Source organism: Grammomys surdaster, unplaced genomic scaffold (assembly GCF_004785775.1).
Source record: "Grammomys surdaster isolate TR1022 unplaced genomic scaffold, NIH_TR_1.0 125349, whole genome shotgun sequence".
NCBI lineage: Eukaryota > Metazoa > Chordata > Mammalia > Rodentia > Muridae > Grammomys > Grammomys surdaster.
Window position 1 is genome coordinate 745,424 of NW_021620222.1, and position 27,753 is coordinate 773,176.

At 52.1% G+C, this 27,753-nt stretch overlaps 2 protein-coding genes across 2 annotated transcripts; one reads left to right on the forward strand and one right to left on the reverse strand.

The window, feature by feature from the left end:
* Nucleotides 1-219: 219 nt before the first annotated feature.
* Nucleotides 220-17,320, forward strand: Iglon5 (IgLON family member 5). The gene is made up of 8 exons (XM_028785781.1): nt 220-298; nt 10,216-10,294; nt 11,039-11,271; nt 12,127-12,246; nt 13,399-13,533; nt 13,707-13,827; nt 14,258-14,412; nt 15,730-17,320. Exons 1-8 carry the CDS (start codon nt 220-222, stop codon nt 15,816-15,818), a joined length of 1,011 nt encoding a protein of 336 aa, XP_028641614.1. The 3' UTR covers nt 15,819-17,320.
* A 1,146-nt stretch (nt 17,321-18,466) lies between these two features.
* On the reverse strand, nt 18,467-27,244 carry Vsig10l (V-set and immunoglobulin domain containing 10 like). The gene is made up of 10 exons (XM_028785767.1): nt 27,017-27,244; nt 26,081-26,929; nt 25,138-25,431; nt 24,737-25,021; nt 23,630-23,884; nt 22,533-22,811; nt 21,989-22,285; nt 21,488-21,601; nt 21,134-21,288; nt 18,467-19,649 (listed from the first exon to the last, which is right to left on the reverse strand). Exons 1-10 carry the CDS (start codon nt 27,054-27,056, stop codon nt 19,578-19,580), a joined length of 2,640 nt encoding a protein of 879 aa, XP_028641600.1. The 5' UTR covers nt 27,057-27,244; the 3' UTR covers nt 18,467-19,577.
* Nucleotides 27,245-27,753: the final 509 nt, after the last annotated feature.

A 27,753-nucleotide genomic window follows, 5' to 3' on the forward strand; every position in this document is an offset into this window, starting at 1 on the left:
CTGCCCTGATTGGCCGTTCTCCCTGCCCGTCAGCGCCACCCCCCCTCCCTGGGTCTGCAGCAGCTCCGGCCACCTCGTCGCGCCCCCCCAGCCCCCTCCCCCCGCCCCCGCCGCCCCCCGGGCCGGTGCAGCCGCAGGCGGGGTTCCCCTCCCCCTCCCCCTCTCCCCCAGGCTCGCACGCCCCGACCGCCCCCTCCCCTCCCCCTCCGCGCCGCCGCGATGCCCCCCCCTGCGCCCGGGGCCCGGCTCCGGCTCCTCGCCGCCGCCGCCCTGGCCGGCCTGGCCGTCATCAGCCGAGGTACCGCAGCGCCGGGGGCGGGGGGCTCGGCGGGGAACCCCGAGGTCCTGGGAAAGGGTACAGGACCGGGGCGGGGGCAAACAGGGAGTACCCTCCGGGGGGGATGCGGAGGTCTGGAGCTGGACACCTGGGCGGCAATCCTTGGCTGGGCAGGGGGTCCTTGGGTGCATGGATGCGCGCTGGGGCAGAGATGCACGTCCTCATCTGGTCAGCTGCTCCATCACTAGCAAGGGGGTCTCAGACACCTGCTACCGGCCTGGGGCGGCAAGAATGTACCGCTCTAGGTCAGGGAGAGGCTCAGACGTTGGGATGACAATCTTCACCTGGGCAGGGTCTCCAAACTGAGTTGGGGTACCAGCTTGGAATGATGCCCTGTGTTGTGGAGGGGGTCTTGTCTTGGCGTTTTTGGAGAGGGTTCCCTGCGCAGTCCTAACCTGGGGACTGGGCTCTGCGTCTTTAGGTCAAGGTAGAGGAGGGAATGTGCTCCCAGGGTTAGCAAGTAAGGAGGACAAAACGTCCTCAGACTGAAATCCCCAGACCCAGGAATATCAGGAAAGGGTTTGAAACTCCCTATCTGGGTTTTCCTCTCAGTATTTGGGGTGTTTGCTGATAACTGGGAGATGGTCCTGGAAAGCGAGAAAGTTGAGGAGCTGGGCTAAGAATTGTGATCTAAAGTCTTTGATTGAATGAATATCTGGATGGATGAAGGGGTGGGGGTTGGGCTGGAGAGGGCAGGACAGGAAGAGTTAATGCAGGGTCACAAGGTTACTAGTCTCAGCCAGTTCAGTGGTCCTGGAGACCCTCTGTAACAGCAGGAATGAGCCCTGCCCTGAGGATGTGCCTGGACTGTGCCTCCCCTGCAGGGCCTGCCAAGGAGAATATAGTCTAGGAAATGGCCCTGAAGGCACAGGAGGAAGAGGGATAGGGCAGAAGGCTGAGCTGAGGGGACCCAGGAAGCCAGGAAAGTGTTAATCTGGTGTTTCCACATCATTTCCTCCAGGCCCTTGTCAAATCAAGCATCACAGAATCAGGGTCATGCTATGCCATCAGGGACAGTAGTCCCCAACATTATGACCCCAGCAGCCCCAAGGGAAACAACTGTCTAGTTCTCCCATCATGTCACTCTCAGCCACACAAACGTCACAGCTTTACAGCCAAGCCACCCCTGCAGACAGAGAGTCACATAATGAACCCTGACCACGCAGGACAACCACACACAACACCCACGCACAGATCCATTGGGGGAGGGCATGGATTCTGCCAGGAGTGGAATGGGCCGGAAAATCCACTCCTCACCACAGTATAAGGCAGAGTCCTGCCTGACCTGCTGACCATAGGCTGGTGCCTTTCTCTCCTGTAACTTTAGGCTGCTTCTGGCTTATTTATGGGGCCCTGTCTCCACTCTGTTATTTGATGACATTCTCTATCTCCCTGGGCTGTTTTCCTATCCCTGCTGGTTTTAGCACAGAGGCACATCTGCCTCTTTGAGCTCCATCAACCGCCCACCATGTCTGAGTCCCTCCTCTTTTCTTACTCCCTCTTTCATATACTGTACTCTCGTTCACTTTGGCATCTGTTTCTTCCTCCCCCTCACTGTACATCCTTGAACTCTGACTGCTATCCAGCTTTCTTCTTAGGTACTGACTGTCCCCTTTGCTAATCTGACTCTCAGAAACCATTACTACGTGCATGCCCCCGAGATGAGGGGGACCTTTGGCCAAGTCATACGACCTTGATCAGGTCTCTGGCCTTGGGTACTACATCTGAAAACTGAGGGAGAGAAGGTGAGACCCAGTGGAGTGAACAAAGATATATCTACCTGTTGGGTAGGTGCCCCATTTGTATCCCACTGTTACTTTGGAGGGGAAAGACACCCCGTTTTGTAAAATATGCATCCATGTTTTATCCATGTTTTTCATGATGAGCATGTATGAGCCAAATCCCTGACCCTAGCTTGCTCACAGATAGTCATGTATTTTTCTAGTCAGAGTCTCACTATGTAGTCCAAGCTGGCCTGGCCTGAAAATTCAAGGTGATCTTTTGTCTTGGCCTCCCAAATGCTGTGATTACAGGCATGAACCTGGACCATTCAATGTGTGTGTATGTGTGTGTGTGATGTGTGTGTGTGATGTGTGTGTGATGTGTGTGTGTGTAATGTGTGTGTATAATGTGTATGTGTGTGTGATGTGTGTGTGATGTGTGTGTGATGTGTGTGTGTGATGTGTGTGTGTGATGTGTGTGTGATGTGTGTGTGTGTATGTGTGTGTGTGATGTGTGTGTGATGTGTGTGTGATGTGTGTGTGATGTGTATGTGTGTGTGTGATGTGTGTGTGATGTGTATGTGTGTGATGTGTGTGTGCGATGTGTGTGTGTAATGTGTATGTGTGTGTGATGTGTGTGTGTGATGTGTGTGTGTGATGTGTGTGTGATGTGTGTGTGTGATGTGTGTGTGCATGTGTGTGCATGTTAAGGTCTCAATTTGTAGCCATAGTTGTAGACCATGCTGGCCTTGAACTGAAGGCAATCCTCCTGCCTCTTCTTCCTAGATCCTGGGACTGTGAGTATGGACTACCAGTTGCAGTTGTAACACACACCTGAGAGAAGCCAGTGATGAGCAGGGGAACACACTCCTCCAGTATTCTCTTCCTTTCACAAAGTCATTCCACACAACTGTCAGTGCAAAGGCAAAGAAAGCCTGTTGGTTCTTGCTAGTGTTTTCATCCTACAGTAGAAATCACGCCAGCCCATTTCTCTGTTGCTGGCTTATTTACACTTAGCAAAACCTCCCTGGCTGTGTAACTGTGAACCTACAATTAACTCCTCCACTCCCCACCCCGCCTAAATCTTTTATGCCAACACCATCTACACATTCACATGTTCACCCACAAAATGAAACTATGCTGGCTGGAGATGTGGCTCAGTTGGTAGAATGTTTGCACACCTGTGTTCCCTGCACTTGGGAGGCAGAGGCAGGAAGACCAGAGGTTCAAGGCCAGCCTCTGCTACTAAGCCAAACTGGGCTATTTGAGACCTTGTCTCAAAACTAACTGAATCAAAAAAAAAAATCAACAGAGTGAGTGAGTTGGTAGGGAGATGCCTCTTGCTCATGGGGCGGCTGGAGGGGAGAAGGCAGTGCACACCACAGCCAGAGATAAAGCCCAGTACCACCCCACTGACCATCTCCTGTACCAGGCTCTGACTCTTGATCACCCCCCCCCATTTTGATTTTTTAAAATGTTATATTTTTATATTGCATTTACTTATTTGTGTGTTGGAGATCAGAGGACAGCTTGTGGGAGTCAGCTCTCTTTCCACCATGTGGGTCCAGGGTATTGAACTCAGGTCATCAGCCTTGGCAGTCCAAGCTGGTCTGGAACTCAGAGCTGGTAGTCAGGTAGTTTTCCTGTTTTGTGGATACCCCAGGCTGGTCTCAAACTTGGAGCAGTTGTCATGTCTTACCATCCTTGGCACCAGGATTACAATCGTGTACCGCCACATCTGCTTCATTGGCTTAGCAAATATTTCATACACTGTCGTTCCGAGCTGCTGAGAAATGTGATGTGTACAGTGCAGGGCAGGGAACAAGCCAGAGCAAGCGCTGTCCCACAGTCTGTAGTGGGGTGATGTGTGCAGTGCCGGGCAGGGAACAAGCCAGAGCAAGCGCTGTCCCACAGTCTGTAGTGGGAAGAAGAGACATCAAGAATCAGGTGGGGAAAATATCTAGTAAACAAGTAGACAGTTCACCTCAGAGGGTATGACATAATGAGAAAAGGCTAGAATTGCCTTGGAGAATGGGTTGTACATTTTAGAGGGCAGGGAATCCAGAAAGGCGCCCCTAGGAAGGTGAGAAGAGGGTTAAGGCCTGAGGAAGAAGAGAAGCCAACCTTGAACAGGTCCCCAGGAAACCTGCAGAAAAGCATGGCTTGATGTGAGGCACCCAGGCATTGCATGGATGGAGGCCCCCAGGCTTCTGAGTTGAGCAGAGAGGTGGGCTCTTGGGTGCCTGTCATGTCAGAGATTACCCCTTCTGTAGCCCTTCCCTGAGCAGCCTCCGGGAACTCCCACAAAGTCTCCAGACTTCCCTAGTCTCCTCACTAGCAATGGCTTCACGGACTGTAGGGCCATTCTAGGTCCAGTCCCCACCCAAGACTCCCAGCTTTGCCTGAAATTCATTCAAATTCCCAAAGAGTCTTTCCTCTAATTTCTGGACACAGAGCTTGTCACAGAAATCTCTTCCTCCTTTGACTATGGCCTTTATTTATTGATTTATTCTGTTAGTCTAGACTGGAAATCTCACAAGAGCAGGGACTGACCTCACAGGATGCCTACCAGCCCTTCAGCTCTCTTTCTCATTTTTAAAAATTTGTTTATTTATTTATCTATTAATTTATTTATTTATGAGGCCTAGTTTCACTATATGGTTCAAACTGGCCTGGAAGTCACTCTGTAGCCCTGGCTAGCTCAGAACTCTGTAGTTAAGATGACCTCAAATTTGGAGCAATCCTCCTACCTCACTTTCCAAGTGCTGGTATTACAGGTCTGAGCCACCAAGCCTGACGTTCACAGTAGCTCTATAATCTACCCTACATCCAGTAAAAGAGGGAGTCTAACTATCATTTGCATTTGCCAGTGGAGAAACTGAGTCCCAGAGAGATGGAGGGACTTTTGTACTTTGAGGGACAGAGTTGAACCTTAATCCACCTTCTCTCCTAGGGCAAGCTAGGGCAGGTTGCTAGAACACATATTAACAGGATGTCTTGCAGGAGCGGCAAACCTCAGAAGTATCAGCCAACTAGACAGTCCTTCCTCTTCCTCTGCCCCAGCCAGGGAGGCTGACATCAGGTCAAGGAAAACAGTTTGCAATTCTTAAAAAAAAAAAAAAAAGAATGAATGTGCTTTTAGGTGTGCAGGCTGTTTTATATGTCAGATGCAGAGCTAAGCATGCCATTTGCTTGTGTCATCTCAAGGCAGCACTCAGAAAAATCTTTTTCTGAATTCTTATTCTTCATTTTCTCCAGATGGGGAAACTGAGGTTCAGTCCACAGGGATGTGTAGTCAAGACATGGCAGGGTAGACACTGGACTTCCTAGCCCAGACTCGTTTAAAGTATGTTACATGTCTTTAGAACCTTCTCCTTCCTCTTCACAGGCCCCTCCCTGATCCAAGCAAGGCACAGTCCTGGGTCACATACAAAAAAAAAAATCACAAAATCATGACAAAACCCACATAGGTCTGAAGGGATGGCCCAGTGGGTAAGAGCATTGCTGCTCTTGTAGAAGGCCTGGGTTTGGCTTCCAGTACCCATGTGGCGTCTCTCAGTACCCATGTGGCGTCTCTCAGTACCCATGTGGCGTCTCTCAGTACCCATGTGGCGTCTCTCAGTACCCATGTGGCGTCTCTCAGTACCCATGTGGCATCTCTCAGTTGCCCCTAACTCCACTTCTAGGAGATCCAACACCCTATTCTGGTCTCTCTGGATGCTTCTGCATGCACATGGTGCACATAATTGCACACAGGCACATATATGTACACATAAAGTACAAATAATTGAATCTTGATTTTTAATTGCATCACCCAAAAACTCTGGGTCAGGTGTGGGAGGTGCTATAGACATCTAAACTGGCCACCTAGAACAGGGCATGGAGGCTTTCCCTGAGGAGTCACAGAGCTCGTCCTAAATGGGGTATTTATGTTGTAGTCTTGAGGAATGAGAAGGCATTCAAGAGTTGAGGAGTCACAGGTCACCATTCATATTTATTCAGACAACAGTTATTTCCAAGACAAGGGAGCTGGGAGACACTAGGGACATAGGTCTGAGTCACAATGAGGCTGTGCCCCTAAAACATGTTTAATCTGTAGGGGAGATGAGTGTCATGTGTGAATTTAGTTACAATGGAGAGTACCAAAGTTCTGTGGGAAGGAAGACCAGTCTTGGTGGAGTCTGGGAGTGTTCTTAGCAGGGTTTACACATTAGTACATTAAATGTCTTTTGAGACTTGCTCAGGGCCAGGTATTGACTGGATCATGCTGCAGCCTTAGAGGAGGCCTTAGACATGGCAAAAGTTGGGAAACTCCAGCAGTATCTGAAGGATTCACATTCAGTGAACTCCTAAGATTGTCTCTGGGGCCAGGCATAGCAGCCCACACCTTTAATCCCAGCACTGGGCAGGTAGATCTCTGTAAGTCTGAGGCCATCCTGGTCTGCATGAGTTCCAGGACAGCCAGGACTGAGAAACCCTGTCTCAAAACAAAACAAACAAAACAAAACGATTGTTTTTGTGTAAGTGAATGACTGCCTGACTTGATCTCCACACTCTTTGAATGAAGCCCAGAGAAGGAATAGTACTACCTGAAGGTTGCCCAGCACTGGATCCCAGAGTCTGATTTTTGCTGTTGTTGTTGTTTGTTTTGTTTTTGTTTCTGTTTGTTTTGTTTTTTTTATTTGTGTTGTTTTGTTTGGTTTTTGCTTTTGTTTTGATTCATATATGAAAGTCTGAGATATCCCTATCCACAGACAAGGAGCTAAAGGCCCATTGAGAGACAGGCTCGTTCATCGCATGTCTTCTAGGACTGTCCACAAGACCACTTTGATTCAAGGTTGTGTGACCTGAGCATGGAGGCTGGAGTTCACCTGAACCACTGGAGAAGAAGGGGCTTGAGGGTTCAGTGGATTGAAGGGCAGAAAAAGGCATATCTGGGCTACAAGACAATACTGGAGGCAGGAGGATGACACTGAGATCCTGAGACTTCACAGTTGGTCCTAGGGGCCAATGGAGGCTTCAGAAGTGGCTGTGGCAGTGCTGGGAAAGTTCCTATGGCAAGGGTGCCTCATGCTGGTCCCTCTGTCTAGAGGACCACAGCTCAACTCCTTCCTGTGACTGGGGCCTCCACTCTATCCCAGGGCCCTTGTCCCTGTGTGAGTGGGACTGGACATGTCAGCCCCAAAGGTCAGCACCTTGGACAGCTCACTGGTCCCCCATCTGTCTTCTCTTCAGAGCACTGGGGACTTTCAGCAATATCTGTGGGAGTCTTGCATTTTCACGATTGTGGGGTGGGGGAAGCTAAGTACCCTACAATACCCAGGAAACTCCAGCCCTCAATGGGCTGAGGTTGAGGGCCTTGTCTCCAAAACCAGAAGAGCTTGGCAAGCTGTGGGGTATGCCTGTTAGCCAGCCTAGGAAGGGAGCTTGGTACCACACAGGACTGTGTTCCTAAACTAAATCTCACATTCCCTCACTTTCTTTAGTCTGCATGCGTAATGTGACTTTCAGACCTGGTGTACACACACACACACACACACACACACACACACGTGCTCATGCTCAGCCAAGCACAACCTGATCAGAGGTGACCTCTTGATTTACTTACCAGATTCTTAGACAGGACATCCCCTGTGTGTTGGAAGGATATGACAACGAGGTTGTCTGTCCCCTTGGACAGATAGTGCAGTGGGACTCAGAGTCTTCCAAAGTGGGAATAGTGGGTGTCTGCAATTCTGGGTGCATGGACTTTGCAGCTGTGTATGGGGAACAAAGCTGTTATTAGTGGAACCATGAAGAGAAACTGGGGAGACTCTGCACCGATGCTGTTTGGCCTTTGGTGTCTGCTTGTGGCTGAGTGTGACTGTCTGCTCCTGGGAGACAACTAGCTTCAGTTGACCTTCTGCCAAGTGTGTATCAGGATCAGGAGTCTGTTTGATATGGGCTGTAGCCACATGTGTAACAGGGAAGCGAGCTTAGCCGTTTCCTTGTGTTCTTTCTGACCCTGTTGGGGTGGGTATGTGTGTACACATCCCATTGTTACCTGTGTGTGTGTGACACAGTCTGGACTTCTCACAGAGCAGCAATGGCTATGGCCTGAATGACCCCAGGCTTGGCCAGTCTGCTACATTTGTTCTGTCCTAGCTCCATCCTGAGGGGCTGTTGATTGAGGGGCCCCCGGGGAGTCGTTGGGACACCACGGGCAATTAATTCATTAGATTAATTAGCTCCTTTTCCCAGGCTGGAGGCAGGGCAGCCCACTCACACCCCCCACCCCGCTTCAATCATCCAAGGTCATCCAGCCAGACTTTACTTCAGTGCAGTCTCCTCCGCCTCCACTTACCCAGCCCCCACTTCCTGGCTCTGGTCCAGCCTGCTGGCCCTGCTCCACAGAGATCTGAGTGGTGGTGTGATTGGGCCTTGCTGGTGTATACCATGTCAAGTGGGTCTGGGCATGCATTGTGAGCAGTGGCATGCCAGGCGTGTGTGTGTGTGTGTGTGTGTGTGTGTGTGTGTGTAAAGGTTGATGTTCAAGTACATGGGGTACCTAAAGATGTTCATACAAGCCCATCTGTGGATCATTCCCTCCCTCCCTCCCTCCTTCTCTCCCTCCCTCTCTCCCTCCCTCCCTCCCTCCCTCTCTCCCTGCCTTCTTCTCTCCCTCCCTCTCTCCCTTCTCTCCCTCCCTCTCTCCCTCCCTCCCTCCCTCTCTCCCTCCCTTCCTCCTTCCCTCTCTCCCTCCTTCCCTCCCTCCTCTCTCTTTCTCTCTCCCTCTCTCTCTCTCTCCACATTATGTTTGAGTTAATGTGTGTTTACATGCATTTGTGTGCATACATGTACACCTGCTCATGTGTTTACGTGTATAATTTGTTGCAAATACATTTGTGTACATGTACACAACATGTTTATCAGTCTCTGTGTGAATGTGCACATATGTGCCTCTGTGTGTGCATGTGTGTATGCATGCGAGTCCTAAGCATTTGTATGTATATGCATGGTATGTGTGTCAGTCTGCATACATATGTGTTGTGTCTATGCATTGTATGTCTTTTCCTGAGGAGGCTTGAATAAGTGTGTATCCGAGAGTCTGGTGAGATGGCTAACAGTGAAGGCAGTTGCTGCAGAGGACTTGAGTTCAGTACCCAGCATCCACATCAGACAGCTTACAATTGCCTTGTAACTCCAGCTGCAGGGGACTTGACATCCTCTCCAAGGGTGCGTACACACACATACACACACACACACACACACCACCACCACCAACACCACCACCAAAAGGAAATGTCTACCCACCCAGACAAGGCACAAATAACACATCAGAGAAATGATTCTTAAATGCAAGTCTAGCTTGTTGGACCAATGAGTTCAAATGGGGTTGCCGACAAGAGTGTGGGCGTTAGTGACTCACAGCAGCAGCAAGAGAGTGACTCACAGAAATGTGGGCAACATGCAGGCAGCAGCACTATCAAAGAAGAGTCATCCTCCTTACCTCCTAGCAAAGTGAATGAGACTCCTTCTGAGGGGGCTTCTATGTACCGCCACATGAACTGGCATGACCCATTCTTGTGCTGCTTTGAGAGGGAGCACCACTTCCACAAGGGGATATTAGTCCAATCTTGTAAACACTTCATGTGGTGCTTTGATATCAAGACAGCAATAATGTCATGCCCAGAGAACAGTGTTCCATATTATGTAACTCAGAGTTGGTGCACACTAATGTGCCTCGAAACACTTTACTTTGCATGTATGCATGGTCTTCCTACTCATGTAGCTGTGTACTTAGACATGGATGCATGTCCGTGTCACTGCATTTGATATGTGCATGCCTGTGTCTGGGTGCAGAGATATCTGTGTGTATGTGTCTGTGTACACTTGCCTGTGTGGACGGGCTGTGATCCAACGTCATTGCTGTAAGTGTGCCACAAGAGTTCCATTCTGTTTATGAATCAGAGCGGACCTAGAGGAAGGGACATGGCCTACAGGTCTAGTCCGAGTATGTCTGATGTGTGTGGATTTCTGAAAACAATAAATTCTTGTGGCAGTAGAGGCAGATGCCTGTGTTACCAGGGCCATGTGTGTGTGTCTATGAGTAGAGTATTTGCTACAGCTGGTCCCGCCCCAGTTGCCAAGGTTGAGCAATCCCCTCCCTTCTTGCAGGGTTGCTGTCCCAGAGCCTGGAGTTCAGCTCACCTGCAGACAACTATACAGTGTGTGAAGGTGACAACGCCACCCTAAGGTACATCTCAGTTCAGGGGCTCAGGTAGCATGGGGCTTTACATGGCTACTCCTCTTCCCTCAACATACTCTGTGAAAGCCCCCGTGACAGCATGGGAGCCAGCTGTGAGGGGTGTGGATGCTAAGCAGAGCTCCACCCATAGACCTTTCTGTTCTTGTAAAAGTGAAGAGATGGGAACTATTAAGGATTCAAAGTCCTGTAGACCACAGGGATGCTAGCAGGGTGAGGGTTATCAGTCTCTGGGACTCTGTTCTCAACTAGAATCTCTCCCCCCAGCAGGGTCACTGTCCCTTAGTCAGTCTCTCTCTCTCTCTCTCTCTCTCTCTCTCTCTCTCTCTCTCTCTCTCCTTTCTGGATCTCTGTTTCTCGCTCTGTATGTGTATCTATATTTCTCAAATTATGTCAATATCTTTTCTCATCCCTTTCCCCCTTCACTCTTTCCAAGTCCCTGCCTCCCCCTCCACTCATCTCTGTTCTTCTCTCTTGGGGTCTCTGCCCAACTCTTTTTCTATCTCTGAGTGAATCCCTTCCCACCCCATCCCTCCCTTTCTCTCTCCCTCCATCTCTCCCTCTCTCCTTCCCTCTCTCTCTAACACATAGCAGCCCCTCAGAAGTCTAGCTTCCAGGCTTCTTCCCTCCTGTACAGTGGGTGTGGCAAGGCCTGCCTCCCAGGGTTCTGCATGTGTACTTCGGGTAGGTTGGGAAACCCTTGCCTTCTCTCCTCACCCTCCTCTTCCTCCCCAGCTGCTTCATTGATGAGCATGTGACCCGGGTAGCCTGGCTAAACCGTTCCAACATCCTGTATGCGGGCAATGACCGTTGGACCAGTGACCCCCGGGTGCGGCTGCTCATCAACACCCCCGAGGAATTCTCCATCCTCATCACCCAGGTGGGACTTGGTGATGAGGGCCTCTACACCTGCTCCTTCCAGACCCGCCACCAGCCCTACACCACTCAGGTCTACCTCATTGTCCATGGTGAGTCTTGTGTGAGTGACAATGAGGGCAAGTGGGGAGGGGACAGGAAGACAGGCCTGCAGGCTAGAAGGCATCACTGAACAGCCTGCCCTGTGTGCACTTGGCCACTGCTAGGCAGTGCCCTGGGATACAAGTGAGAGGAGCATGAGCTACCTCGCCCTTTAGATCTTAGCAGAGCAGGAGGGTTCTCCAGCAAGGCAGTGGAAGAGGTGCTCATCCACAGCTCCATGAATTTCCTGAGCTATGTGACTGAAACTACCCATGGGTGGGAACTCTTCTAGGCACTGAGGATACACATTGCCTTGGCTATCTCTTCCAAATTGCACTCATTTCCCAAGGAGAGGCTTGGGGTGGGAGGTCCTAGATATGAGGAAGGAGGGTTAGGGTGTGGCTAAAGTCTAGACTCCTGTGTCTGATGAGATAGGATTGTGGTCTGGACTCTGGGGTGTGGTGTGAAGGAGAGGGGGCCAGGGTCTGCATCCCAGGGTCTGAAGAAATAAGATTGAGTCTGAGTATTGCTCCTGGTTCTGAGGGAGGGTGGCTGAAGTCTGGACTCCTGGGACTGAGGAAATAGGATTTGCATCTGGAGTCCTGGGTGTGAGGGAGTGAGGGAGGAGGTCTGGAGCCTGAGAGTTCTAAGTCTGAGGGCAGAGGGCTGTTATGTAGAATCTACACCCCATGGGTCTGAGTAGGGCCTGAGTCTGTACCCCTGAGTCTAAGGAAGGAAAACTGAGGTCTGTAATGCTGGGTCTGGGGTGAGGAGGACCAGACTATGATCTTGGACCTGAAACTGTGCAGCTTAGGTCTGAGTGGCTGGGCATGCACCTTCACCCCAGTTCTCCCTTCTGTCCCCAGTCCCTGCCCGTATTGTGAACATCTCCTCACCTGTGGCAGTGAATGAAGGAGGCAATGTGAACCTCCTCTGCCTGGCTGTGGGAAGGCCAGAGCCCACTGTCACCTGGAGACAACTCCGAGGTGAGGATCCGATCCATCTGTGATCTGGGCCCTTTAAAGTCTCCCATTTCCCTAGCTGGAGTCCCAGATTCCCTTGTAGCCCTCCGGTGACTCGATCCCTTCCCATCCCAACCCCCATTTCTTACCAGACTCTAATCCCCTCATCTGGTGGCCGCCTACCTGATGTGCAGGCTGTGTTCCTGTGTTCCCCTGACACTCCCCACCTGAGCTTCCCTCCACCTGACAGTCTTCTGACTCAGGTTGCAAGCGAGGCTGCATCCAGTGTCCCCTCCCCCCTTTCTATCACCCTCCTATCCATCCTCACTTCCCCAGGGGTGTGGCAGCCTAGTGGATCCAGACCTCAGCCTCAGCAACTCCTGGAAAATTTCCAGAAATGCACATTCTCAGGCCTCTGTCCTAGATCCAGAGGCAATCAGGGGCTCCCCTCTCTCTACCCACAGCCTCCTTAATGAGTTCTGAGATCCAGTTTCCCAAAAGGTATCACCAAGCTGCCTGACATATATCAGGCCAGGAAACCAATTCATCTCCATCCCCAGATACCCCAGTCTCTGGATCTTCCTGCTTATTTACAGACCCATAATGACCATCAGTGTGTCCCATTCCTTAGATGAACTGAGAGTGGGAAGTCTAGTCTAGTCTCACATCCCTTCATACTCCCCCTTGGTGTATTCTGAACCCTAAATCCTACTCACTATAAGTTCTAGATAGTCTTTTGTGACCTCAGATCTGTTCAAAAGACCCCAGGTATCTGGATTACCAATCTCAATCATCAGGTCTGAATCCCCTGAACCCCAAAAGAACTCTGGACCCTCCCTGACTGGGTCTGTCTTTCCTGGGTCCTTAAAAGCCAAAAGCCAAGATCCTGACTTCACTTCCTATTCCTAAGTGAGTCCCCTGAGCATGATACGGGAGATTGCAGATCCCTAGGTCTTCTGCACCCCAAATCCTTAGCCCTTTTCCACTGAGTTCTAAGTTCCCCAGCCCAATCCTTAGCCCCATCCTGCCCTGAGAGGACCTTCCCGGCTCCTACTGACCCGGGCACTCCAGGCCCTGCTGTGCCCGCCCCGCTGATGTGTGTCCGTGTTGTGCTCGTGTTGTCCCGTGTTAAGTGTTTGTGTCCGGCCCTGCTCCCCATCCCCACCTCCCCCACAGACGGCTTCACCTCAGAGGGTGAAATCCTGGAAATCTCAGACATCCAGCGGGGCCAGGCTGGGGAATATGAATGCGTTACTCACAACGGGGTGAACTCAGCGCCCGATAGCCGCCGCGTGCTGGTCACAGTGAATTGTGAGTATCAAGGGGGCACAGGGGCGGACCCTGGGTGCCTGGGGAGTGGGAGAGGTCTTCTGCATGACGGTGGAAGCTAGGTGGGAATTCAGATCTGAGGTGGGAGGGTGCTGAAATGAGACTCCGAAGTCCCCATGCATCCAGAATGTGCTCTGGCCTTTGTCCCTTTTCAGATCCTCCGACCATCACGGATGTGACCAGCGCGCGCACCGCCCTGGGCCGGGCTGCCCTCCTGCGCTGTGAAGCTATGGCTGTGCCGCCTGCAGATTTCCAGTGGTACAAGGATGACAGGCTGTGAGGACTGCACGGGGCAGGGCTGAGGGAAAAGGGAGCAGTTGGGGAGCCCTGGGTCCTGAGAGGCTAGGGTCCAACTTCTAGGTTACGGGGGATCTGTGGGCTCCTGGAAGACTATTTCGGGCACCAATATGATGTATGCTGGGATCGCGCACCCCTACCAAAGATATGGGGTCGAGGATGCTAAGTGTCTGAAAGACAAATTTAAAAAGACTGTCGGGGCTGAGTTTAAGAGACACTGGGGATTAGGGACGCACACTGGGGATGTTCTTAAGTGGCATGGATACGGGATCCGTGGAGAAGCCAGGGATCCCTGGGGTACGTATCAGAGCTCGAGGTCTCTTGAGGAAGAGAGCTTGAGCGTACGTGGAGGAACTGGAGCTGTACCCCAAGGGAGACCGAGACCAACCCTGATCCGGATTTCCTGCAGGCTAAGTAGCGGCTCTGCGGAAGGCTTCAAGGTGCAGACGGAGCGCACACGCTCTATGCTTCTCTTCGCCAACGTGAGCGCCAGGCACTATGGCAACTACACCTGTCGTGCAGCCAACCGGCTCGGAGCGTCCAGCGCCTCCATGCGGCTCCTGCGTGCGTCTGCGATGGGAAGCGGGGGTGGGACAAGGCTAAGGGGGCGGAGCACGGGTGGGGCTGGGAGGCAGAGATAAAGGGACAGCCCTGACCAGAATTTAAGAACCTCCAACAGTGCCACAGAGTAAAGAAACCAATTCTCAGGTGGTAGGGTGGTTGCCTGGTGTGCACAAAGGTGTGGCCTCCATCACTATTTAAAGACAGCATGGCTTTACAGCACCCAGAAAGAGAAAGCAGGAAGTTACAAAGTGAGTTCAAGGTCTGGAGACTCTCACGACCTAGTAGAAAACAATAAGCAAGTGGGCTGATAGACAATATCAAAGAAACGGGTATACATGGAAAAATATAGACAGGATTGGGGATGATAAGTTTGAGACAAGGGTGAGACAAGGTCATCAGAGAAAGGGAAACCCTGTACAAGCCAGCAGAAGAGGGAACAGGGGGGTGCAAAGACACAGGAAGGAGAGTAGTCTGATAAGGAGGTCAGCCTTCGGCTGCTATTAGAGACCCAGCTTAGAGCCTCTCAACAATGATTAGAGGCTTTGGCGACTGTACTGGAGGCCAAGGCCACCAGAGGCTGTTAAACAGTAAGCAGCATGTGGCTAACAAGCACTTTTACTGCTTAGGGACAGCTAAGCATAGAGTGGGAAGGAGGCTGCTTCAGGAATCCAGTCTCAGTATCCCAAACGGCTTGGGAGCAGAGCCCAGGAGCCTATTCTTGGCTGGGTACAGAAGGTGTGAGCAAAGAGAGAAGTTGGGTCAAAAGCTGGACTCTGAGCCAGGGACTTGTAGAGTGTCATCGCAAATACTCAGGAGGCTAAAGAGGATTGAAAGTTCAAGTCCAGCTAAACCAACTTAGTGAGACCTTGTAGTAGTACTTGCCTAGAATCCCCCAGTGAGGGCCTTGGAGTGTGAGTCAGAGGTCGAACATTTTCCTAAAATGTGCAAATCAGTACATTCCCTCCTTGGCAAAGCAAACAAAGTGATATCAAAACAAAACAAAATACACAGTCAAGCAAAACATAGCAGTCCTGAAGTTTCTGGTGCGCTGAGAAGGTGGCTGCTAGAAATTCTGATAGGATTTTTAAGAGGGAAAAAACAAATCCCAACGATCCAGACTAATCAACAGAAAGGAAATGGGGATGATCTGGGAGATATGGAGACCTCAAGACAGATAAGGACAGCACAGGGAACTGAAGCCCCAGGGAGGTCTGATCACACAGACCCTCAAAGGCTGAAGGGAGAGGAGGCGCCTAGGAGAAAGACCTGCAGGGCCTCTCCATCCCGGCATCCTCGTGACCTATTTTCTTTCCCCAGGCCCAGGATCCCTGGAGAACTCGGCTCCGAGGCCCCCTGGGCCCCTGGCTCTCCTCTCTGCCCTGAGCTGGCTTTGGTGGAGAATGTAGGCGCCATCCAGTACAGCGCACCTCCCCCTGCAGGGGGCCTCAGGCCAGGAGCAAGAGAAAGGGGGTGAGCAAGCGCCATGGGTCTCCAGGGGGACAGAAGAGCTCTTAACCACAGAGGAAGAAAGAAGAGGAGGAGGAAGGTCTTTTAGAGAACCCGTCACTGTGAGGGATAACGCAGAATTATGCATCTTTCTACAGCCATTCTCGCCACCCGTTCACGTTTCCAATTGTGACCCACCCCCAGCCACCCCACACCCCTCTCTTAGCTCAGGCTGTCAACTGGGTCGTGTGTGTGTGTGTGTGTGTGTGTGTGTGTGTGTGGTGTGAAGGTGTGCTGGGGGAGGGAACTAGGAGGCCCCCCTCTTTGGCACTGACTCCCCATGGTCCCTGCCCATTCCTGCTGCCTCTCTTCCTTTGGCTGGAGGTAGGTATGGGGGCTTCATGGTGGAAGCTTTGACAAGAAGATTGCCAGATTTCCACCGTCCCATTTATGCATGAATACCTACCCCTCTCCTCCCTATTGAAGGGACAGGTAGGGTGGGTATCAGGTGTCACTCAGCCTTTGTGAATAGGTGGGGATCTCCATGAAGGCTGTTTCTCCCTGCTACATCACCAGTTGCCTGCAGCCAGAGGCTCCATCACTGGTTCAGTGGCCTGAAACCTCCCTTGCCTTGTCCCTCCCTTCCCGCTCCCCTCCCCTGAACTTTCTGGCCCTCTTCCAGGGCCAATCGGTGCTTCCATTCAATTGATAGGCTAGTGGCACTTGTCATCTGCCTGTCTCAGTGCTTTGCCCCACCCATACTCCCCAGACTCTCCTTGGCCACAGTGGCACACTCCAGCTGCCCTCGGGCCCCAGCAGCTGGCCCATAAGTGTGGGCTCCCTGGCAACCTGCTCCCTGGCCTCTCAACCCATAATACCTCCAAAGGCTGCTGTGATCACACACACACACACACACACAGCATGTACACATGCACGCTCATGCACACACACACACACATGCACATATGCATGCACACATGCACACCAGCGACTGACCAGCAATAGCTCCTGGCTTCACCTGTCCCAGAGTCTGTGACTAGCAGCAGTTTCCCCAGAGTGAAAACTGTCATCCACACTGGAAGCTGACAGGTTTTGTGTATGGGAACACCTCACCTTGATACACATCAGGCCTCACAGAGTTGGGAGAGAGGAGACACACAGACATCCTGAGCCCAGGCAGAGGCATCATGCCACCAGCCCTAAATTCAGTAACCACACACCCAAAACCACACCACTCAGAGCCTGGTGAAGACGAGGGCAGAGAGGGGCAGGGAGGCAAGGGGCAGTGACTGTACCTCAGACGGGGGCGTGGGCCCCATCCCACATTGTCTTCCATTCCCAGGGTCCGGGATGGGGTGGGGAGGGGGAGGGCTACAAGGGGAGGTGGGAGGGGACCCTGGGAGCCGTGTGTTCCGATTCATGGGGAGTGTTGAGACCACCACACCAATAAACGCCTTTTTCCAAAGTCCCTGCCTGTGGAAGTCAATGTCATTGAGGATTTGGGCAAGTGGATGGCAAAGGAGGTGTGGTCATTTGATAGAAAATCCCCAGCGCCTTTCCTACCTCTGCCTGTCAGGGAAGCGAACTCCAACTGGCTGGTCAAGGGAGCTGTCTCACAGCCTAAGGATACAGGGTAGCTCTATCTATTCTGTGCAGTGGGGAGGGCTAAGTGGGTAGCAACGAGGAAGAAGCCAGCTTATGACTGAGAGAATGGTGGCAATGCAGAAAAAGACAAGTGGCGGGGCTGGAGAATCAATCTATAATGCATCTTTAGAGCAGCTGGATCAAAATCTACCTGAAGCCCTCTCTCCCACACATGAGCAATAAAACCTATGTTTATATAAGCTAACTTGTGTCAGGCTTTCTGTTGGCAGTGATAAAAAAAAAGACACAACATCTTGATTTTTCACCCCTTTTGGATATATATTACTAGGGATTGAACCCAGTATCAGTCTGCACTGTGAGATTCTAGGTAGCTGCTCTACCACTGAGCCACGCCCACAGCTCCTCATTAGGGGATTCTAGGCAGGGGCTCTACCACTGAGCCACGCCCCTAGCCCCTCATTGGGGGATTCTAGGCAGCTGCTCTACCACTGAGCCACGCCCACAGCTCCTCATTGGGGGATTCTAGGCAGGGGCTCTACCACTGAGCCACGCCCACAGCCCCTCATTGGGGGATTCTAGGCAGCTGCTCTACCACTGAGCCACGCCCACAGCTCCTCATTGGGGGATTCTAGGCAGAGGCTCTACCACTGAGCCACGCCCACAGCTCCTCATTGGGGGATTCTAGGCAGAGGCTCTACCACTGAGCCACGCCCCAGTCCTTCAGGGGGATTCTAGACAGTGGCTCTACTATGGAAACATATCGTTAATGTTTTGAGACAGGTCTCCCTGTGAGACACTGGCCTTAAGCATATGATCTTCCTACCTCAACCTCCCAAGTGCTTGTATTACCCTGCACTATGAAGCCTGATGACTGCTGCTTGCAGCCATAAGAATCCTCACTGTTGTAACTCTAAATTTTCTGTGAGAACTCTGGTTGAAAAAGGAAGATATATCTTGCCAGGGAACAACAGCAGTAGCCCTTCACAGGCATCACCACATTTCATCACTCCATGAGTATTTATTGAGTGCCTGCTATATGCCAGGCTCTGTTCCTGCTGGGATACGTGTGGTGTGTGCCTCACTGAACTCTCAGTTCAGAGAGGGAAAGTTATCGCTATCTGTCATTATACACTCACAGGATGAGAAGGAAGCTGGGGGCTGGGGGAGAGAGGGAAGTCCTGATGTGGTAAGGGCCTTCAAGCCTTGAGAAATCAGTGACATTGGAAAGAGAAGTGTCCAGGCAGAGCAAACTCTAGGGACAAAGAGCTGGAGGGTGGAGTGTCGTTGGCAGAAGGTTTATCGTAGAGAAGTCACAGGGGTTGACAGAGACCAAACCACAGGCCCCAAAGGTTAAAATGCACAGACTGAAGGATGTCTAGACACTATGTACAGCCACAGAAAACTTTAGAGAGGATAGTGAGTAGTCATGGTGTACATGGCTGTTACCTCAACTCCCAGGAAGCTGAGGCAGGAGACTGAGAAGTGTGAAGCCAGCAAGGTCTGTGTTATGGGATCCTTTCCCACAAACAAGCAAACAAACAAACAAACAAACAGGGGGAAACAAAGAAACAGAAAGTGGTGGGTGAGGTGGCTCTTGCCTGAATTCCAGCACTTGTGAGACTGGGGCAGGACAGACACTAGTTCAGGCCCAGTCTGGGCTATTTAGTCTGAAGCCAGCCTGGGCTACATGAGATTATGAGTCAAACAAAACAAAGCAAAAAGGAAATCAAGAGATGGGGAAGGGAGGGAGATATGGGATGCTGATGTGTTGGATGATGGACGAGAGTCTCTGGAGGCTGAGGGGATGTGGCTGCGGACAGGAGAAGGTAGCAGACCTTTGCAAACACTGTGGCCAGGCTCCTCTTCCAGCTTGGAGCTAAACAGAAAGCTCTACATGAGGCCTCTGAGTTTGTGCCAACCACATTCACCTGTCTGCAAGTGGCTCTCCTAGTCCCAGAGTCACATTGGTGCCCTTAGGTGCAAAAGGACAGTTTGTGTCTTCTGAGACAAGAGGGAGACAAGAAGTCTTCAGGCATAGAAAGCCCCATACTGCTGGGCCAAAGCAGGATGCCGTACCCCAAAACACTTCATGGAAAGTGGACCACCGGCTTTTGTCACACTTGGGTGGCTGCCCGAACAGTCCACGGGCTACCACTTGGACAGAGAGCTGGACTGGAGCTGATGACCTAGAAGAGAGGCAGGGTATGAAGTGACTTCTGGGAGTATCCAGGGTACAAAATGACATACCCACTCAACCTTCTATCTATAGCCTGAGTCTTTCAGAAACTAGCTGAGGGACTAGAGTGATGGCTTAGTGGTTGAGAGCATGCATTGCTCTTACCGAGGACCTGTGTTCAATTCCCAGTATATATGTGGCAGTTCACAACTGTCTGTAATTCCAGTTTGGGGGATCTGACGCCCTCTTCTGGCCTCTGAGAGCACTACATGCTTACAGTAGACAGGCATACATGCAAGCCGATCACTTTCACACACAAAATAAAAATAAATCTTACAGGAAACTAGCTGAGTTCCCTCTCCTCCTCCTTCTCTTCCCTTTCCTTTTTCCTTTCTCTCTTTCTTTTTTGTTTGTTTGTTTTTTGTTTTTCATTTTGCCTTTCTGAGACCGAGTCCTGTTGTAACATCCAGGGTGACCTTGAATTTGCAGTGAGCCACCTGCTTTAGCCTCCCAAGCACTGTGAGTACAGGTGTGGACCCTCTGTGTACCAGTGAAAACCGTCCAGACACCCCTGGGAGCTTAGGCATCCAGCAGCCCAACTTTTATGGGAAAACAAATTCTATCCGCCTCAGAGTTTATAAATGGAAGTCTTAACTAATTTTTATAGGAAATAGAAGTCATATCTCACTCTCCTTGGGAAGATAAATTAGAGTGTATTATTCTTTTAATATATGTAAGAGCTGATCGAGAAGTCCAAATACTGATATTCAAAACAAAACAAAACATGAGGGGCTGAGGCTGTTGCTCCGTTTGCAGAATATTTGCCTGGAATAGACAGGTCCCAGGTCCCGTCCTCAGATGCACATAAGCCAGATGTGATGTCTACTGAGCATAAGAGGTAGAGGTAGGAGGACTCCTAGTCAGATAGCCTATGGTACATAGTAAAGCTCTGTTGTCAGACAATCGAACAATACATAAGTAAAGGAACTTATTGACCTTTGTACGATGGCTAGTTTTATGCCAACTTAACACAGGTTAGAGTCATCTGAGAGATGGGAACCTCAATTGAGAAAATCTTTTCATGAGCCAGGGCTCTAGGCATGCCTGTAGGGCAGTTTCTTAATTAGTACTTGATATGGGAGGGCCCAGTCCACCGTGGGTGGGACTACCTCTAGGCTGGTCGTCCTGGGCTCTATAAGAAAGCAGGTTGAGCAAGCCAGTAAGCAGCACCCCACCATGGCTTCAGCTCCTGCCCTGTTTGAGTTCCTGTTCTGACTTCCTGGATGTCTGTGACGTAAAGATGTGAGCCAAATAAACCCTTCCTCTCCCCAAGTTGCTTTGGTTATGGTGCTTCATCATAGCAATAGTAACCCTAATTAGAACACATTGTAAGTCAAAAGAAAAACTAGGAGAAAGACATTAGAAAACATTAGAATACTCCTTTCTAAGAAGCTACTTGTCCTCATAGCAGGAGGCAACAACACCCACACTCACTTGTTGGGCCTTGGCTGGGTGAGGTTTCTGCATCTGGGTTTTGATGGGAAGGGGCCGTGCGGTTTGCACTGGGGTCAAACTCTGTATCATTTTTGCTGGTGGGGTGAGCACAGGAGCCAAGGTCAGAGAGTGCTGCTTTTTCACAGACGTCCTTCCTATAAGAGAACACCAGGAAACACATGATTGCCCCAACGTGCCACTCTGCTCAGTAGGAAGAGAAGCTGGTCTCAGAGGGTGATAGGGAGGTGAGTCTGTTGTTTAATGCACTGACGACATGGCTAGGCCATGGCTCAGCTTTTGCCTAGGGAAGCTCCCAGTTGGCTGCAGTTGCCTCTTCCCAGGTCCCTCACTCACCTGGGAAACGCCTCAGACAGCAAATACACAGGAGGAGAAGGCCAGCCAGCAGTGCCAAGCCCAACAGAGAGCCAAGGACGATGCCAGCGATGGCCCCTGGACTCAGGGCAGAGCCTGGAAGACACACACCAAAGGGAGGCAGGGAACAGAACCCAGGGATGCTCTTACATTTGTCTAAGCCCCCAGCTCATCCTTCCTGAGAAGACTCATTAAGTCTGAGTTCGTGAACTCTCAGGACAAAAGGGGTTTAGAACTAAGTCCCTCGAGTTTTTCTCTGAACTCCACATACACACATCATGACACATGTAAATAAACTAATAATCAAATAAGATTTGAAAAGAGACATGAGAGAACAGATACTTGTTGTTTCAAGACAACCAGGTGCTGGGACACTGTCACGGAAGCACCCACAAGACTAACAGAAGAAAAGGTCTGATGCAAAAGACTAAGAATGGTGGGTCAGATGAGAAACGCAGGACAAGGTACCACAGCTCTACTTACCTGCCTGGTAGACTCGGCTTTGGGATGGGGTCCCTGGCAGAGACCCCAAGATGGGCAAGATTCGAAAAGCCCAGGTCCCAGGGTTCCGAGGAGGGAGTGGCACTATGGCTGACCGTTCCTGAGGGCCCAGAATGAGCAGGGAGACCCAGTCCCTACTCATGGTGACTCTGTCCAGGCCAGAGCTGTCTGTCCACGCCTGGATGTGAAAGCCTGTGAGGAGGGCGCCTCGCTCGACATCCCAGGTGAGCACTGCTGCTTCCTGAGCTCTCTGCAGCCTCCAGGAGGAAATGGAGGGTCCTGAGAAGGCAAGATGGGAGATGCTGAGGATCTGATGAGAGACAGGGAGGAGGGCTGGGTCTGAAGGAGGAAGGTTGTGATCTGGATCCCTGGATCTGGGAAGGCATGCTTGGATACCTGGATCTGAGTGAAAGGGCCTGAGTCTGAACCCCTGGACCTGAGAGGGTGACTGGAGCCTGGACAGCTGGGTCTGAGGGGAAAGGGCTGGTTTCTGAACCTCCGTGTTCTTGGTTTAGGTGGAGCTTACCCGTAAGGGTGATCTGGTTGCCTCCAGCGCCCAGTGCGCTGCTGCATAGCACAGAATAATTCCCCAGGTCCCAGTCCAGGCTGAAGTTGCTGATGAGGAGCTTCCGGCCATCCTGGCTAACCCGTAGTCGACCCCCACCACCTGGAGCCAGAGGCCGTCCTTGCCGGGCCCAGGATGCTCTTGAGGGTGGAGGACAGCCAGTGACCTCCAGTGCCACCACCACATCCCCTGGCTGTGTCTCCTCTACTATTGGCTGAAGCAGCACTTCCTGGGGGGCTTCTGTTGGTGGGAGAAGGCCAGTTAAGAGAAACAAGACCTTATTGGATGTGAATAGCCAAGGCATGAGTCATTTTTTAAGGCAAAAAGTAGCAAGTGCCCCTCCTCTGTGACAGATGACGATCTCTCATTCATTGATTCATTTTCTTGGCAGTTTTAAAAAAACATTTATCTATTGTGCTCATCTGCCACTGAAAGTATGTAGAGATCAGGGGACATGGGAATTGTTGCTGGAAGTTGCTGGGAGTTGGCTTAAGCCTTTCACTACCATGGTTCTGGGGATGAAACTTAAGCCATCAGGCTTGGTGGCAAGTACCTTTCCCCACTGAGCATCTCACTCACCCATTCATTCATGCTTCGACTTCCTCAGTACAGGTTTTGAACACGTCATAGGACTCTAGGCTGGGAAACTCATTATCATTAGCTATTCATTACACACACACACACACACACACACACACACACACACCTCTGGATACCTGGACGATTACAGCCCTCTTTCTGAGTTTGGAATGAAACACCCTGTTCCTGCTGGCTTCCCACCCAGAAGTGTAGGACAAAACCTTGTTTCTGCTCTAGTTTCAAAGAAAGTGAAGTCTGAGGTTTCAGGAGGTTGCTCAGTAGATAAAAGCAATTGCCACCAAGAGTTCAATCCCTGAGACTTACATGATGGGAGGAGAGAACCAACGCCCAAAGAAAGTTCAGTTTGGCTTTCCTAAAATAAGTAAAGTTCTCTCTGGCCTTTTCCTTAAACTGCAAAGGACCAAAGAAAAAGTCATCCACTTCCCTTACAGATAGTAAGGAGGCTCAGCCCCTCTCACCTGGGATGATTGTGCAGGTGCGCGTGGCCACTAGGTGGCGGGCCAGGCAGGTGACAGGGACGCCGCTGAGCTCCGGGCGGGCGGGGACAGTCACCAGGAGCGCGGATGGCACTGGTCCCGCACGGACGCCTTCGGGGAGACCCTGGAACTGCAGGGAGGCGGCAGGGACCCCGCCAGGCCAGGAGCAGCGAAAGCGGAGGCTGCGGTCCACCGGACCCCCTTCCACTGAACATTGTGGGGCTCCGGGGGGCAGATCTGCCACGGACAGAAAAAGACCACCCAGCCTTAGCCCTTCTATCTTCCCCTATCCAGCCTCTACGCGGGATGCTCCACTCCTACAGGTTTCTCTCCGTCTCTTTTCCCAGATAGCTTCACCCTCCCGCATGGACCGCCCCTTTGTGACTCCCTCCCTTCCGCTCTAACTGATCCGACTTCAGAGCCTAAGAGGCTGGCCAGTCCTTTCTTTTTCAAACCTCGCTCTGCCATTTAAGTCTGCTGCTCACTGGATTGAGAATCCTTTCCTAGGACTGCCCACTCACTCCTCCTGCTGATTCTTCTCCTTCTTTTTGACACCTTCACCCCCTCAACCGGTAATCTGCAAACCCATCGGCCCCGCCCCATGCACAGGATTTTGCTTGTCCCGCCCATTAGCAATTGGGGAGCGTTCTACCCTCAGATACCCCTCCTCCTACAGTCCCCGCCCACCTAAATTGTCCTCCCTCTTCCAGGCTAGACCTGCCCCTTGTCCCGCCCTATAATTACGCCTCTGCTCCGCCCTGATGATGTCCCACCTCACCTATGAATGTCCCTGTACCTTCCTTGCTAGCTTCACTCTTTCCCTGGCGGCCTTGCTTACTTGAGGTTTTCTCAGAAACTACTTGCTAGCTCCTCCCTTTCCTGGAAGGCACGTCCATCAGCAGTTATTTCCCTAATCTTCTCTGCGTGCTCGGCTTCTTCTCCAGCAGCCATGCCCACCGGTAGCTGCCCCAGCTCCTCCTTATTGGCTCCTCCCTCCCTGAAGGGCACGCCCCTTTGCTGTCTCCTCCCTTTGCTGATACCCAACCACGTGCTTTCCCTCTTCCGGCTGGACGGTTGTTCATCTCTTACCCGCCACGGTGAGGTTGAGCACTGAACGCCGGCGGCGGCCAGTGCGAGGGTTGGCGGCAATGCAGGCGTAAGCGCCGGCATGGCCTGGCCCCACAGCGGGCAGCAGGAGGCGAGGCCCCGCAGGCACTGCGGCCTCTGTGGGGTCCGCCAGACTCCACGCGATGTCCGCAGGCGGCCGAGAGGGGGCCCAGCAATGCAAGGTCACATTGCTGCCCGCAGTGACGTAGAGCGCAGGACTGGCGTCGCGGTCCGAGGAAACCCTAATGATAGGAGCGTCCGGGCCGTCTTGGTTGGAGGGGGGTGCAAAACAAGGGGGTTGGACTGTAAAGAATTCAGACATTGGGCCCAATTCTCCCCGGGGACTCAAGACTCGAATCCTCAGGTGACATTCCCCTACTCACAGAAAACACTGACGTCAGCTGCAGCTTCGGTGTGTCCAAAGGGGCTTCGGACATGGCAAGTGTACCGGGCGTGGTCGCTGCGTACTGGACGTGAGATGAGCAGCTGGTCCCGTTCTGCGCGGATGCGAGGTGGCTCTGAGCCTTCAGGGTCTGGGGACTCCAGGGCACGTCCGTCTCTACTCCAGCTCAGCTTCCCGCTACCTGGGTTCCACCCCACGCAGCTTAGCCGTAGCTCGGCTGCCCCTTCTTCTGTCTCTGGCGCCCTGGGCTGTACTGACAACTGGGGTAAGGGCTCTGGAGATCCAGAACAGTCTTTGATGAGTTGGAGAGCCGGTACACCAGAACTCCCTCCCTGGGCCACAAGTCTGCCTCCTCAGTCCTTCCTCTCTCCTTTCACTGCACCAGGAATCTGAGCTCTGTCTTCCTCCCTCAGATCCAGGGATACAGACCTCAGCCCTCCTCCCTCAGATCCAGGATACAGACCTCAGCCCTCCTCCCTTGGACCCAGAGGTACATACCGAAGCCCTCAAACTTAAGTGTTCAAACCCCAATCTTATTCCATCAGTCCCAGGACTCCAGACTCCAGCCCTCCTTCAGACCCTGCGGCCCAGACTCCACCCTTCTTCCCTCAAACCCAGGGGTTCAGACTTCAATCCTCCTTCTTCAGAACCGAGTCCAAACCCCAGTCTTAATTCCCTCTCATGGATTCAGACCCTAGCCCTCCGGACCCTTACACGTGAGTGAGATCCAGGCCTCTCAGATCTCAGAGTCCAGACTTAGACCTCCTCCCTCAGACAAGGTGGGGTCTGGTCCCTGTCTATTCCCACCCCCCAGGCTCTTTCCTCTGGGAAGGATGCATATTCACACAGCACAGACTTGCCCAGAGGTCTGCAAGGAGAGCAGGCACTTGCAGCCTGCACTCTGGACCTCAGAGCCCACTTACCATACACACCCACCACAAACTCTCGAATCTGCTGGGAGACTCCTCCCCTGATGACCTCAACTGTGTACACCCCTGCATCATCCAGCCGGGCAGAGGTGAGTTCCAGACCCCCTCGAATCTGGTCGAATCTCAGGCGGGCTTGATGCATGGGATCCAGACTGATGAGTGGAGCCTGTGACCCCAGACCCCCAGCTGCCAATACCTTGGAACCCCGGCGCCAGACCACCAAAGGAGCAGGAGGACTGGAGCTGGGGACCGGAGTCAAGGGGAGCCTGATGGTGGTTCCCACTAGCACAGCCAGGGGTCCCCCCACTTGCTGAGGGAAGCTTGCAGCCTGGTAAATCTCCGAAGAAATTTTGGATCCAGGGTTCTGGACAGAAAGGTCAAGATTGTGATGCTCCAGGGATAGCTTTGAACCTGAGGCCTTGATAGGTTCTTTGGTGTCTGGGGCTTGCACTGATATATGTGAAGCTGGAGTCTTGACAGAGAAGGAAGGCCCAGAGTCTTTGGCAGGATCTTGATAATCTAAACCATCAAGAGACACTCTGGGAGGGGGGATTTTGGAGGAGGTGACATCAAGGCTGAGATACTGTCCCCTGGCAGAGCCATTGGTCCTGAGTAATCCAGGCACATGGCTTGAATTCAGCCCCCGAGGAAACTGGTTAGAATCAGGGATTCCAGCAGAGGCTTCTGAACCTGGAGGCTGATCTGAAAAGTTCCAGCTGGGGAGCTGGTTGGAGGAGGTGTTTGAAACAAAGCCCTGAGAGTTGCCCACAGAGTGTGAGGAGGAGGCAGAGGGTCGCTGAGATCCAGAAGCTGGCTGAAGGGCAAGGAGCCCACCCCTGAAGGCTGCAGAGGAGAGGAGGGAGGGGAGAACATTGAGAGAAACTGCCAGGGAGTGGGCTGCTGGGGAGGAGAGGTGCAAAGGGAACTTACCCAGGAGTAGGAAGGGCAGCAGAGCCCTTGAGAGGCCCATGGTGATGGTCACACTCCAGAAAGGACACTGCACAGAGATCCACAGCGTGCATCGTCCCAGGTCTGACAAGTCCAGCAGGAATGATTGCTTAGCTTCCTGGGTGGAGAAAGGAGACAAACCTGTGGGAGGTGCCAGGGTCCCTTGGCATGATATGGTGGCTGAGCGGCCCACTCCACCCTTCTTGTCTTCATCAGAGGTAGTATGGAGACGCCCAGGCTGAACCTCCACTCCTTACCCCTAGGGGAAGGTGAACTCCCAGCTGGACCCAAGCAGCAAGCCTGTGGGGGCCATGCAGGAAGACTTCCTTCAGGCGCGGCTGTGAAATTGGAGCCCCTCCTTGTGTACTCCCTACCTGGCTCAGGTGTCTTGGTTCCCAGCCTTCTGGTATCCACTTTGCCTGACCTGCAGCTTCTTCTCTGACCCTGTCCTCTTCTCCAGATCCTTCTGTGACTCCTTATGATCCTCAGAACCAAGTCTCCAGTTGCTGTCTCTGTCGAAGCCATCTACCCTGATACCTAGAACTCAGTTTCCGTTGTCCCATACCTGCTACACTCAGCATCTCCCTCTGACCCATACTTTCAGGACCATCTATGCAAAGGCTGGGGAGGGTTCCCATTGTCCCCCCCAGTACTATCACCAATCTCTTAATAGTACCTAGATCTCTCTCCATTTTCTCCTCTTGGTGCCCACTGCTCAG